The 13,180-nt window shown below is 48.6% G+C and overlaps 1 protein-coding gene across 2 annotated transcripts in view; it reads left to right on the top strand.

Annotated features, from left to right (window-relative positions):
- Positions 1 to 362: 362 nt before the first annotated feature.
- Positions 363 to 13,180, top strand: part of RAMP3 (receptor activity modifying protein 3) — a 1,283,291-nt gene continuing 1,270,473 nt past the window's right edge. Inside the window, exon 1 of one of the 2 annotated variants that reach the window (XM_069613344.1) lies at positions 363 to 1,328. In XM_069613344.1, coding sequence (XP_069469445.1) covers positions 1,277 to 1,328 — 52 coding nt within the window. In that variant the 5' untranslated portion in view covers positions 363 to 1,276. The remainder of the gene's footprint in view (positions 1,329 to 13,180) is intronic. The other variant, XM_069613343.1, reaches the window with a different exon arrangement.

Below are 13,180 nucleotides of genomic sequence, written 5' to 3'. Positions count from 1 at the left end.
ACTAATCACCCAAAAAGTGCTTTTCATATCGGGAGGCCAACTTGGACGCTACTACTGACCTCTATTTAGAGAAGATTTTGGCAAGGTGAGGGGGAGAAAGAACATTTAAGAGAGAGAGAGAGAGGGTGGAGAGCGAGAGAGACAGACAGAGAGAGAGAGGCAGAGAGAGAGACAGAGAGAGAGACAGAGAGAGACATAGAGAGAGGGAGAATAGACGAAGGGAGAACGACAGAGGGGATAGGAAGTGAAGAGAGAGAGTGTAAGAAAGGTTGTGTGTTTGTGAGTGAAACAAAACAGGGAGAGAGATGGGTGCGAGTTGTACATTGATGTAGAGGGTTAGAGGGAAGCAAATAGAGGCACTGGGAGAAGAAAGACAGGTGTGTGTGAATGTAAGATATAATGGGTCAGGCAAACGAGAACAGATTAGATGGGGGAAGAGTAAAAAGTCAGACTTACCGAGTACTTCTCCAAATCTATAGTGACCTAAATCAGAACGTGCAAAAAAGCAAGCAGGACAGCGATCAATCCCTTTTGTCACAATAGATTGCCATCTTCTGTGGAGATCGCCGAATAGCTAGGAGACAGGGGAGGGAGAGAGGGAGAAACTGGTGGAGAGAGAAGAGAGTAGCAAAGATAAGGATGCGGGAGAGCAGAGTCGGCAGAGCGAGCTTGAGAAGGGAAGCCTCCTCGGCAGTCACACGCCCCCTGCTTTGTGGACAGGAAGGGAGGAGGGGGCAATAACGTGGGAGTCGCTGCTGTAGAATAAGCCATCCCGTGCGCTGTGTACAGTAAGAACAGTGACAGCGCTCACGCCGCCTCCGGCTGCAGGATCCCATCTGATAAGACCGGCTGCCGCTGCTCCGAGCTGGACCACAGCACGGCTCCCGTCGGGAAGACGCGGGACCGAGCAGACCAGCCTGCCTCCTCCATCCTCCCACCCGCTCCGCGGGGCACCTGGAACCCCCCGGCGGGCGCTGCCACCCGCACGCAGGAAGGGCCTGCAAGTTTGCCTGCACTTATAGCTTCTCACGTGGAGCCGGATTGCAACCTTGCGTTTTCTCGTCTGTTCCTCTTTATTATTTTTGGTTCCTGAAAAGGGGAATGCGGGGCCTCCTCCCACGACCACCCCTTCCTTCTGTCCAGCTGTTGTGCTGGGGCCGCGGAGGGTGAAGGTGCTGTCGCCCACTCTGCTGCTCTCCCTGCGCCCTGGCTGCCTCCCCCTGCTCTCTCTGATGCCCGCCGCCCCTCTGACAGACGCGTCTGCCCTGGGATCGGCATGGAGAAGCATGCCTTTGCACTGCTGCAACTTTTAGCGTCCATGATGTGTGGTAAGCGCATGCCGTAATGTGTGTTCATGTTCACAGTCTGAAAGTGCGCCCTTTGGGATGTCCCATGGCAGATGCTAGCCGCTCATTCAGTACAACCTTCCATAACGGAATACGAGTTTTTTTTTTAAAAAAAATGCAAATGCAAAGCAAAAAGGAAACACAATGGACTGAATAGAACATTGCCACTGGTCATTGGACAACTTGTGTACTGTTTTGTATCTGCACGATCCTGTTGTTAATAGAAGATAACACTAATGAGGGTCTGATTCACAGAGCCCTTTTCAATGGGAATGCGCCATTGTAAAATGCTTCTGTGAACCAGTCTCCACTTGGTTGTTTACCATAACCTGCCATTGACCTTGTGAAGGGGCAGCAGTGTTAGGTAGACTCTTATCTCGCATCCCGTCCTTTTCCTGTTTACAAGCACCGTTCCCAATTCATCACAAACTGGGTACACACACTTCTTGATTAAAATAGCCGTCTCCTGCAGCTATTGTCTTGCCGGGCTTTGGGGGTGGTCCGGGGCGGCGCTCAAACAGCGGCTGCCGCTCCCTGCTTGCGCCTCTGGGGGAGATAACCAGGCCCCCCTCCTGCAAGACCCGAGTGGCACCTTGGGGGCTGCGTTAATCCAGCGCCAAGCACTTCGGGCGCGCACACGTTTTATTGGACTATCAAAGCGCGTATCTTTCAAAAGTGCACCAGAATTATAGATCCTGACAGCAATGGAACTCTTCACACGTCTCAGGTGCAACTGCTAAGATCACACATTTCAGACTAACTTAAGCACTGCCCCAACACGTCTCCCCCGCGCACTTAATGGTGAGCTGCGGGTCTCTGTGGAATGCGGAATAAGTGATTGGGTTTGTGCACGTGCTCCACCTCTCCTCTCCACGGCACCCGCCCACCCCGTGGCGCTAATTGCGTTGTATTGGGGGCGTGGGGGCGGACCACGAGTAATTTGTCAAAGGTTGGAATATTGGACCGTGTCTCTGCTCCGATGCCCCGCTCCGCACACCGCCTACGCCACCCGCGGGGAAGGGAGTGCGCCCCTTCCAATTAGCGCCCCCACTCATCCACCCTCCCTGGACATGATAAGGCATACGGAGTCATGGAGTCATTAGGGCGATGCTGGCGGGGCAGTCTCCGCGCCACAGACCACACGGATTGTCCCCGTGTTCATGGAAGGGGTTGGGGAAGGGGTTGGGGGGCTGGGGGTGGGGCGGTACACCATGTAGGCTATTTCGGGGCTTCGCTGTCACTTACTTAGCACCGGAGGGCGTGGGAACGAATCATGCAGTCGCATTCACATCTCATCGCAGCCAGAGCGGTGCTGTTATCTCTGCCCCACCCCCAGCCCAGAGCAGGCTGCACGCATTGGACAGGCAACGTACTTGCTCCCGCTGTCTGCTCACTTGTTTACATGGCACCGCTTTACTGTGCCTCTTGCCGAACTGTCGTTATTTCACGATGTAAACCTTGAGAGGGGAGGGGGGGGGTTGGAGCAGGGGATGAATAAATACCCCCCCTGAGTTCCTTAGTGCTTGTCCACACAGGACTAGAACCGGCCCCTGAGAAGGAGGTAGTCATAACGACACCTTTATATAGCGCTTTTCATGGAACATATTTACCTACAGGATCACCCACCCGCAGTTGGGACTCGCGTATCGGCCACGGAAGGATGGACTGCGTTGGCCTTGCGCCGTTCGAACCCGCGACCTGTAGATGACACACATATCACCGCAGCTAGAGCTCAACCCGTTGAGCTATTTTGCCAACTTGTGAGATAGGGAGTGGATAGGCGATGGGAATCCTCGGCCTACTTGTCCATGCTGCAATCACTAGAGTCATAGTAAACAGTGGTTTGGCTTATGTAGCACCATACACATGTATTCATTCATGCAGTCCTTCGTTCATCCATCCATTCATTAATTCATTCATCCATCCGCGTATAATCGGTCCGTCAGTCTTTATATCACACACTACTAAACGCTTGAAGTAGTGTGTGCTTTCTTATGCAGTTCAAACTCTGACTGAGCCAAGCGTCGGCAATCGCCCATGCCACCCGCATGCGAGAGTCTACCTGAAATGGGGCATGTAGGTAGCACTAAAAGGCTCTAACCGCAGCCTGGCATTTCTGGTATCCAAGGATGAACTCCTTTATAGCACCGAGCAGCCGTGGGTGGCAGCGATGGCAAGGTCTGCACCCTTGCCAAGCAGAGCTCAGCGCCACTTCTGACAGCACTGGCAGCAGTGCACAGAGGAGCTGCACTCTGGAAAATGAATGTCCCACCGGGATACACTTGTACAATATTTCGATCACTCCACACTATTGAACCGAAATAAAAAGTCAATTTGTTGATTGTCCCGTGAGGATATCTCAGCGGCAACGTGTTCGCCTTGGAAACAAGACGACACGAAGCAACGCAGGTTCGATCCCCGGGTCCGCGCTAAGAAACCTCTTACCGCGGTTTAAATAGGCAATAAGGCATATTCTGGTAACAGCGCTCGATGCTTTCGATGCTGTGTGAGCGCTTTAAAAATGCAAATAAATAAATTGGGAGAAGCCAACTCCTGTGTGTTCCTGAGTTGGGAGAATCACGTGTCACCATCTTTGAGCAATAAAACTGCTCATCTCGACACAACTCTTTCTTCCCCCAAGACTCTGCGCATGGACTTTTTGCCGTCACCCCAACTTTGCTAGCTTGAACCTCTTGAGAAATGCCTACGCCATTTTACATGGACTCTAATAACCATCAGGTGATTTTGGGAAAGGGGCAACGTCATAAATACGTTTGGAAAACAAATTTCATGTCTGGGGAATGAAACTGAAGAGGTGAAGAGTTTAATTCCCCTGCACTGATAGTTTTTCACAACTTTCCTACACGTTTAAAAAAGCAACAACCTGAGACTCTTGTCACAGCGCAAAGACTACTAATATTTAAACGCATATACTGCGTGTCTTCTATGGACATGTTAAGAAATGCGCCTACATTGAATATAGCGCTTAATATCATTTCTATAGGTCCAGTGTATGGTGTGGGAATACACAAACTACCGCGCGCACCAAGTCCCTCATCCAACAGCTGGCTTCCCATGCCAGCTGTTGGATGGCATGGGAAGCCATCCAACAGCTGGCACTTCAAAAGGGGATCTGTGGGAAGAATTGTGAAATGGCGAACAATGTGTGCCCGACCGCAGACAATAGGCCTGCTCGTAATTAATGGGCGTGAGAATAAATGCACGTGAACTGTTCCTCAAAAGAAGCACAGGGCTCCTAAGCTAGCAGGCCAGCAGCGGAACCTGGGCTGCCCATCTTTCTCCTAAAGCTGGCGCAGTGAAAGAAAAGTTTGATAACAAAATCAGTTTGCATTTTAACCTCCAAAGTGAATAAAAGTTGGTGTATTATTTAGAGGCGTGAAGTTCACCCAAAAGTAGGCATAACATTATGCATTTGTGTTTTTATCTATTTGAAGAACATTTCAATCAGAATTGACTTCTAATAACACAGTTACCTATGTTATAGGCATTCCCCGAAAGGGTGCTTGTGCAAGACCGCAAAGATGAGAACAAGTGGTGAGCCAGTTTATGAGAGTTTACAAAGAAAAGGGGGACATAGGCCAGAACCAGTAGTGCAACTGGTCTAACATTTCGGGGTGAAGGAGGAGGTGGCTAACCCTTCAAATGTTGGGGGAAGGGATTAACTTCAGAGACTGTGGGGGAGGGGCAAACACACTTGTGTGGGGGAATCTAACTTATTTACACATTCTAATGGGACTATTGTGGTGCAGCTTCACTGTTACAAGCAGTTAACTCTCTCCTTCACGTCTGCTGTGAGAATTAGCTGTACCCTGCACCCGACCCCAACATAAGAACCACTTCCCTGACATGCAAGTAGTAACATCCCATCCAGTTGCAAAACACAACATTTGCCCCCCCCACACCCTGCTGAGGGGTCTCCCCACCCCAGTTTGGCAACAAATCATGGGTCACGCCACACTCTGGGCCAGCCTAGGCTACCATGCTCATGCAATACACACAATCATGCTGCTGCAGGGGCACGCCACATAGTGCACTAGGAGAAATATATAAATATGTGTTTTAATGCACTATACAGCACACTTTCTGAGAAAAACTGGCTAAAAAGCCAGAACATTTGGAATGGTTTTGTAGGGTAACACCAATCCAAACATCCAGAACGTACAAGTCACCAACAGTGCACAGCAACATTAATGCTTTAATGAATGCAATGCTTTGCTATTAAAAATGCCATGTCACAATGAAAACAAGTCCAACTGGCTGCACAATGTAGACCAGTCTAGGCACGTAATAACATATTACAATAAAACATGCCATGCCACATTGAGACATACCTAGACTGGTTCCACCAAAATGCCATTCGAAGCAATAACACTTATCATGGTTATTTTATCAAAGATGCCCTGAAAAATATACTATGCCACAGTAAGAAATGGCTAGGCTGGCAGCACCCGAATGCCAGTCTAGCCAGGTAATTATACTTAGCAAGACTGCTTTATCACACATGCCCAGTAAAAAAAAGTCAAGCCAATGTGAGAAATGACTAGACTGATTGCACCAAAATGCCTGTCTAGCCACTAATAACACATATCATGCCTGCTTAGCTGGGACATGGATGACCATTGTGAATTAGCACGCAACCTCCTCCCCCAAACCCCTCACACATCTCTTCTCCCCCACCCACCACCCCCAAAATCACCTCATCTGCATAGAATTACCTCCACGTCCCCAGTGCTTAGCTATGAGGCACCTTGCCTCATAGGTAAGTATTGGAAAGAGGAATAGTGGGACTAGGCATAATGAAGATTACAGGTAACTAAGCCAGGCATTACCTCCATATCCCTCTACCTCATCCTAGTACTTGTGCATGAAGCAAAGTGCCTCATACACAAGTACTGGGACAAGGAAGAGTAGGGCTAGGAGTAATGAAGATTACGAATAAGTAATCCAGGCATTAAACACAAGCACACACACCATTCACCAAACACTCATGCACACCCAGCCACCCATACGTGTACTTATATAAGAGTATGGTGAAGAGTACTTCACCATACTCACACACACATACCCAGCAGGCACCCATACCTCATGTACTCACTCATTCACACACCCTACATTATATACGTATACACACCCACTTACATTCACACGCAAACATCTAAACAAAATACATTTTCTTACCTTTTTGAATCAGTTGGTCCAGGAAATGAGGCCTTTAGTTGCCTGCAGCAGCCAGGGACGTGTATTCCCATTGCACAAAGGAGCCTGAGGCCTCCATGCCATGTGGTGGGGAGGAGCCCTATCACTTCAAATCGAAACAGTTTCTTTTTGAAGTCACATTTTAAAAAAATTGTTTCCGTTACGGGAGTGAACCGTAATGGAAATAATTTCTTCATGAAGGTAGAGTGATTTCAAAAAGAAATAATTTCTTTTTGATGTCCGAGTGGGCTCTTTCCCAGGACATGTGCTGGTGGGACCCTCCGCACCACAGGGACTGAGTGGGCCCATTCTAGGCTAGTCACCCAATCCTGATTTTAAAGGCCTAAAAAATGATGCCTAGGAATGCAGGTGCTAACAATGCAACCATTTACATTGGTAATCTCCTATTCTCCCCCCCCTCCCAGGCTCTGTACTGGCCACTCACTTTTTCTCCAAAACTCTGGACATCCTGTCCTCTCTGTCATCTGCTCCCCCACGACCCCTTCTCTCACCTCCCTTGCCCCCCCATACTCTCCTCTTTCTCTCCCATTGCACCAGATGAGATCTCAAGAGTTGTCCGCCCTATGAAAGTCTCCTCTAGCCAGGTGCTTGCCTGCTCTCTGGAACCATCAAGGACAACATTGCCTCTCTCGCTCCAGCCTTGGCTGACATCTGCAACCTTATGTTTGCCACTGGCTTCTTCCCTTAACCCCTCAAGCACTCTCTTATGCACCCTCTCCTAAAAAAGCAGTCTGCTGAACCTCCTAGCCCGGCTAATTATCGCCCTAGCTCTATCCCCCCTTTTCTGGACAAACTCATGGAGAAGCTGGCCCTTCCACAACTGACCCTCCACACTGAAATGGCCCGCTGCCTCCATGACCAGAAGTCCGGTTTTAGGGCTGCCAGAGGCACAGAAACTGTTCTCCTGAACACCTGTGAAGACCTACTCTCTAACCTGGACTCTAACACTCCCTCTATTCGGATCCTCCTCAATCTCTCTTCTGCTCTTGACAGAGTCAACCACTCCATCCTCATAAACCGTCTCCATGATACCCTAGGCATCACAAACTGGGTACTGGCATGGCTGACCTTCCTTTCAAACAGACCTTCCCAAGTGCAGAGGTGCCCTTTTCTCTGTTCCTCCTCACTCTCTACCTGTGGTGTCACTCAGGGCTCTATCCTATTGCCATGGCTCTTCAACATCTGCCTGGCCCCTCTGAACCACCTGATCTCCCCTTTCTCCTCTCATTTTCCGTGTTACGCAGATGACACACATGTATCTTTTAAGCTGCCTTGCTCTACCTCCTCCTCCCTAATACCTGACTGCCTGGCATGGTGCTCTGCCAATGATCTCTGGCTTAATGCCAGTAAGACAGAGATCCTTCTCATTGGGACGCCTGCTTCTTGTTTCCACCCACTCTCTGACCTGACTCCGTGGGTCCACTCTCCTCACCCACTTCTGAGGCAAAATATTATAGGATCATCTTTGACTCCTCTCTCTCTCTTTCTCTCTGAACATCATGGACCTTGACAAGAAGTCCAGTTGTCAGTTGCATCTCCTCACAGGCATTTTACCTTTCCACACCTTCCCCCAGAAGCATACCGTCTCCCGAGCCCTAGTTCTCTCTAGGCTAGACTACAGCAACAGCCTCTTCCTCAACCTGCCTCTTTCCTCCCTTCGCCCCTTTCAGCTAATCCAGAATAGGACTGCAACACTTATCTTTGGCCTTAAGCCCAGGTACAGCATCTCTCCAACCCCAAAAATCTCTCCACTGGCTCCCGGTGACCGCAAGGATCAAATTCAAGACCCTTTGCATCATCCACAAGGCTGTGTTGGGCCTGGGACCTCTTTACATCCAGATTTCCCTCCCTAAATACTTCCCGTCCACAGTCCTTCGGTCTTCTGGCTCCAACTCTCTGCAGGTCAAACGCTTCTCCAGGCAGAGTGTGGGAGGTAGATCCCTTTCCTCGGCTGGCTCCTCCCTCTGGAATGGTCTCTCTCCTCTCAGACTTGAGCCGGATCTTCTTAAATTCCGGAAACTTCTCAAGACTTTACTTTTCTCCTCTTCCTTCCTTCTCCCCTTTCCTTGCTAACTCTCCTTCTGCTGCTGAGACTGGGGTCTGGTCCATTCAGAGTCATACAGGGGCCAGACACCCCCCCCAATCCCCCCATCATCCTTTGGCAGCACTTGCCCTCAGGCTCCCTTGCACGGACTAGCCCAACTTGGTCCTCCCTGTCCACCGCACTCACCCCCTTTCCCCTGTCACTTGCTGCCTTGGCCCACCCAGCACTTGCCCCCCCCCTCCCTTGGGGGTACCCTACTCCTGCACTTCTCCCTCCACCATTGCACTTACCACCTTGTCATGCACTTGCACAGTAGGATTGTCATAATGCCAGTAACTCAGTTGTTGTTGTTCTACTTTTTTGTTTCCCATGCCCCCCATCTTGTCTTGTGGCACCTGAAAACACCTGTGTATAGGCACCATACCAATGTCCAATAAATAAATAAATAATTTCCGGTCCTGTGTTAGCTGTGAAGCCAAAGGCAGCGTTTATTATCTGTGGCCTCTCCGGCGACGACTCTGTAGGTTAGCCAGGTCAAGTCAACAGAACCCAAAATTTCAGATGGGGTAGGGGGGGCGCTAAAGCCTGATCTGCACTATGGCTGTTGCACCACTGGCCAGGGACAAAACAAAACAAAAAAAAACATAAGAAAAAGGTGACCAAAAAAAGTAACATTAACCTAGGAGGGCAAGGGCTTCAAAATAAAGAGGAGTGCTGTACAATATACAAAATGACATAATTATGTTGCACTAGCTGGAGTGGTTGGGACAGGTTATGAAAGTCAGACTCTCCTGGACAGCTCGATCAAGCAGAAGGCATTTACGCAAATATACCAAATGGGAAAAGATGGCAGTGAGGCAGCAAAGAAGTTGAAGAAAAACTTAAACATTTTGTGGGGTCGGTCCTCACTGCATGTGGGGATCAGACGTGAATTATGGCATTCGGTTCTGAGTTTGAGCAGATGGTTCACTCTAGAGAGTAGGGCACGATTTCCATAAAGCCAACAGATATGGTAGTAATCCCTGGTAACATTCATAATATGCAACATTTACCTCATAAATAATCCTCATAGATATCCGGAAACCTTGACTGGATTTTTCAGACGGTGGATGGTGGGCCCAGCCATAGTAGAGTGCAAAATTGCTTTTCAAGGTATGCATACTTGAGCTATGCTGTGCACTAACTAAATCCACAGATGTCTATATATATATGTATTCACTGAAAGAACTTTATTGAAACGTTAGTTAAATTGACCAGATTTATCGCAATAAAACCCTTCCAATTCAGCGGATGTGCTCCCGTTGATGTCCCCCATAAAGCTATGTCCCTCATAATGCCATTTTGTATTTGATTGTGAATTCCTTCTTTTATAATATGTATGTGCTTATGGGCTTTGCAACGGGAACGAGCTGAGTTAAGCCAGTCGTGACTGCCCACATCTGATGAATTTCAAAGGTTTTTTTGCGATAAATCTGGTCAATTTAACTAAAATGTAACTAAAGTTTTTTCAGTAATATTCAAGGGTTTGCCACACCTTTGTTTTTTATGTGCCACTGTCCACAGTCTTTGGCCGTATCCACTGTATTTGTTCCCTCAATATGTTTCTTTTACACCCACTAGGTGGCCACAGCCTTTGTCCACTTTCCATGTCTTTCGAGCCCACTAACCACAGCCCCTGGCCCTGGCTAGTGAGCATGGCTTACAGCCGTGCTCACAATATAGTTTAAAACACGACCGGGTCCCCCATGGCCAGTGCACATGTTCCCCCTCTCTTTTGGGTCGCAGCTAGGGCCTTCAGCCGTGTCGACTGTATATTTTTAAATACTCCCAGCCCACTCATCATGGCTGCGGCGGTGGCCACTTTCCATGTCTTTGGAGCCTACTAGCCAAGACCTCTGGCCCTGGCTAGTGAGCACTACCCTTGGCCGTGCCCACTCTATATTTTAAAACACTACTGGGCCACTGGCCATGGCCAACGGCCATGGCCAATGGCACCCGTTCCCCCTCTCTTTTGGGCACACTAGCCAGGGCCACTGGCCCCGGCTTTGCGCACTGTATATTTTTAACCAATTCCAGCCCGCTGCCAGTGACACAGCCGAACCTTCCAAACCCCACCTCCCTGTAGCTGTCCAAATACCTTTGTTTAATAATTTTTTTTGGGAACTTTTTCCCCATAACTGCGGCTATCGTAGCAATGTACAACAGATAGCTGTGGTTATCGGGAACAACAATGACATTTTGTTCCCTCTGCCCTCCTAGTCACTCACCAGGTTCCCCTCTCCTCCTGGCATGCTCCCAACACTGTCCTAAACTCCTGTATTCCTCCCCCAACCCTCCCCAGAAATCAGAAATCGAGTCAACGCTTCGTGCCCAAGTTGTTTCGGACCTGTCCAATTCCATCCAGCGGTTTTCGCTGTGCGCTCTAGCAAAAATTTGACTTTTTCCTCAATGGGAAAATGAATGGGGATAAGGCAGAAACTGCATTTTTTGTTTTCTTAATAACATCTTTATTTCTTAACTGATCTTTTCCAGTCCGAGGGCTGCCACAAGTACAAAGTTGTTTGCAAAACTTTAGCCAAATCTGTCCTGGGAGTCAAAAGTTATTAGCAATTCATTTTTCGGGTTCCCGCTGGTACTTGATACTCAACTATAGCGCACAACCGCCAAAAGGCACAGAACGGCTGTTATGTTTCACAATATTAGATGGAAGTCTTGAGATTTACCAGTGATACATGATGATTTAAGTGTGGAAGGAACTTTTAGGAAGTACACCATTAATATGTGACAAGGGGATGGATTTTGTATTTCTCATTAAGCTTAATCTATAGCTCTGCAAACTACTGAGACCACACACAGTTTGACTGTAAACCACTTTTGGCCGAGGCAGACATTTTCTATTAAAATCTTGCTTACCAACGGGAAAGAGGAGGTTTTGACAGAAGAACTCGTCACGTGTTTTGGTTGTACCTCTGCTTGAAGTGAGAATGACTATGTGCATCAGTGGGATTATTTTGGGATCATTAAGAAGAGAGTGGTGTGGGAGTTTCACTAGGAATGGATAAATATGGTGACGGCAACAGAGGAGAGCGTGTTGAGGTTTGGGTGCGTGCCAGAAAGCGTAAACTCGTTCTCTCTGGAGGAGTCCATTTGTACTGTGGTGATGTGGAATGCACCATTGTGCCCTCTGGGTTGAAGATGCCCTCAGTAATTGCACTTTTGTGTGAGGCCACGTGGTGGCTCTGCCTGCGTGGAAAATGACCTAGATATCCGTGCTTCGGGCCTTCCAGGTCTCAGCCTCACCAGGATGGCCTATGTTCTATCAACATCTACTCCGATCACAATCCCATCGCGTCTTTGCTTGAGAGGCTGAGGTGGGTCGGATGGTGGTGGCAGGTGGGCTCACTCTGTTAGCTGTTCCAGCTGTGGTCCCGCATAGCTTGTGTAGCTGCCATAAGAAGGGTTCAAAATTGTTGGAAGTAAATTGTCTATGTCATTGAGGAGGATGGATATGGTCCAGCAATGATCAAAGGCCCTCGAGCTGGAGAGGGCTCTTTAAGTCAAAGACCCCACATCGACATTCTACAAAAATTATTTTAGGTAAGAGATAAAAATGCAATGTTTGCCGGTGCACGTGGAATGGTGGACGGATGTATGCAGTGGTACGTTTGAGGAAAAGCAAATGGTCTCATTGCATCAGTGTGCAATCTCAAATAGGGGAAATGGGTAGTGTGAGAGCAAAGACAGAGCTGGTAACTAAATGGGATCTATAATGTCGCGGCAGGTAGACCTAATGAGCATAGGAGGCTGTATCTGCCATCTCTATCTATGTATCTCCATGAATATATGTGCAGAAGGGGTCAGCTGACACACAGTACGATTGATACCAGACGTAAACACCACTGGGCTGTAAGTGCTGTAAGAGGGATTGGCAGGATGGAGATGGGCCAGACGTTTCTTATGACCTTACGGTTCAAATTAGGTTGCAGTGGTAGCGTAGTGCTAGGTGGTTCTGAGACTAGGCTGACGCATTGCTGGTTTTATGGCTAGATTGGGCTGAGAGTACGCCGTGGGGGTTCTAGGTATAGAAAGGGCAGGCATTTGAGTGTGGTTGTTGTATGGCTGGATTGGGTTCAGACAAGGCTGCAGTGGTGGTTGTATTGCTAGATGGGGCTGAGGGCAAAATGTGGAGTGTTTGTATTGCTAGATGGTCTCGGAGTAGGCTGTGAGTAGGCTGTGTTGGTGGTTGTGTAGACAGATGAAGCTGAGAGTAGATGTGGGGTTATATTTCCAGATGGGGCTGGGGGTAGGTTGTGTTTGTGGTTGTTTTGCTTTGTGGGACTAAGAGTAGGTTCTGTGGGGTGGTTGTATGACTAGATGGCATAGCTGAGAGTAGGCTGTGGAGTGGTTGTATTGCTGGATGGGGTTGAGAGTAGTCTGTAGGGAGGTTGTATTGCTGGATGCGGTTGAGAGTAGGCTGTGGAGAGGTTGTATAGCTGGATGGGTTGAGAGCAGGCTGTGGTGGCGGTTGTGTAGACAGATGAAGCTGAGAATA

Source organism: Ambystoma mexicanum, chromosome 5p, assembly GCF_040938575.1.
Source record: "Ambystoma mexicanum isolate Mex_15411 chromosome 5p, UKY_AmexF1_1, whole genome shotgun sequence".
NCBI classification, from domain to species: Eukaryota; Metazoa; Chordata; class Amphibia; order Caudata; family Ambystomatidae; genus Ambystoma; species Ambystoma mexicanum.
The sequence above is the reverse complement of the archived record's forward strand: the minus strand, read 5'-3'. Positions and strand labels throughout refer to the sequence as shown.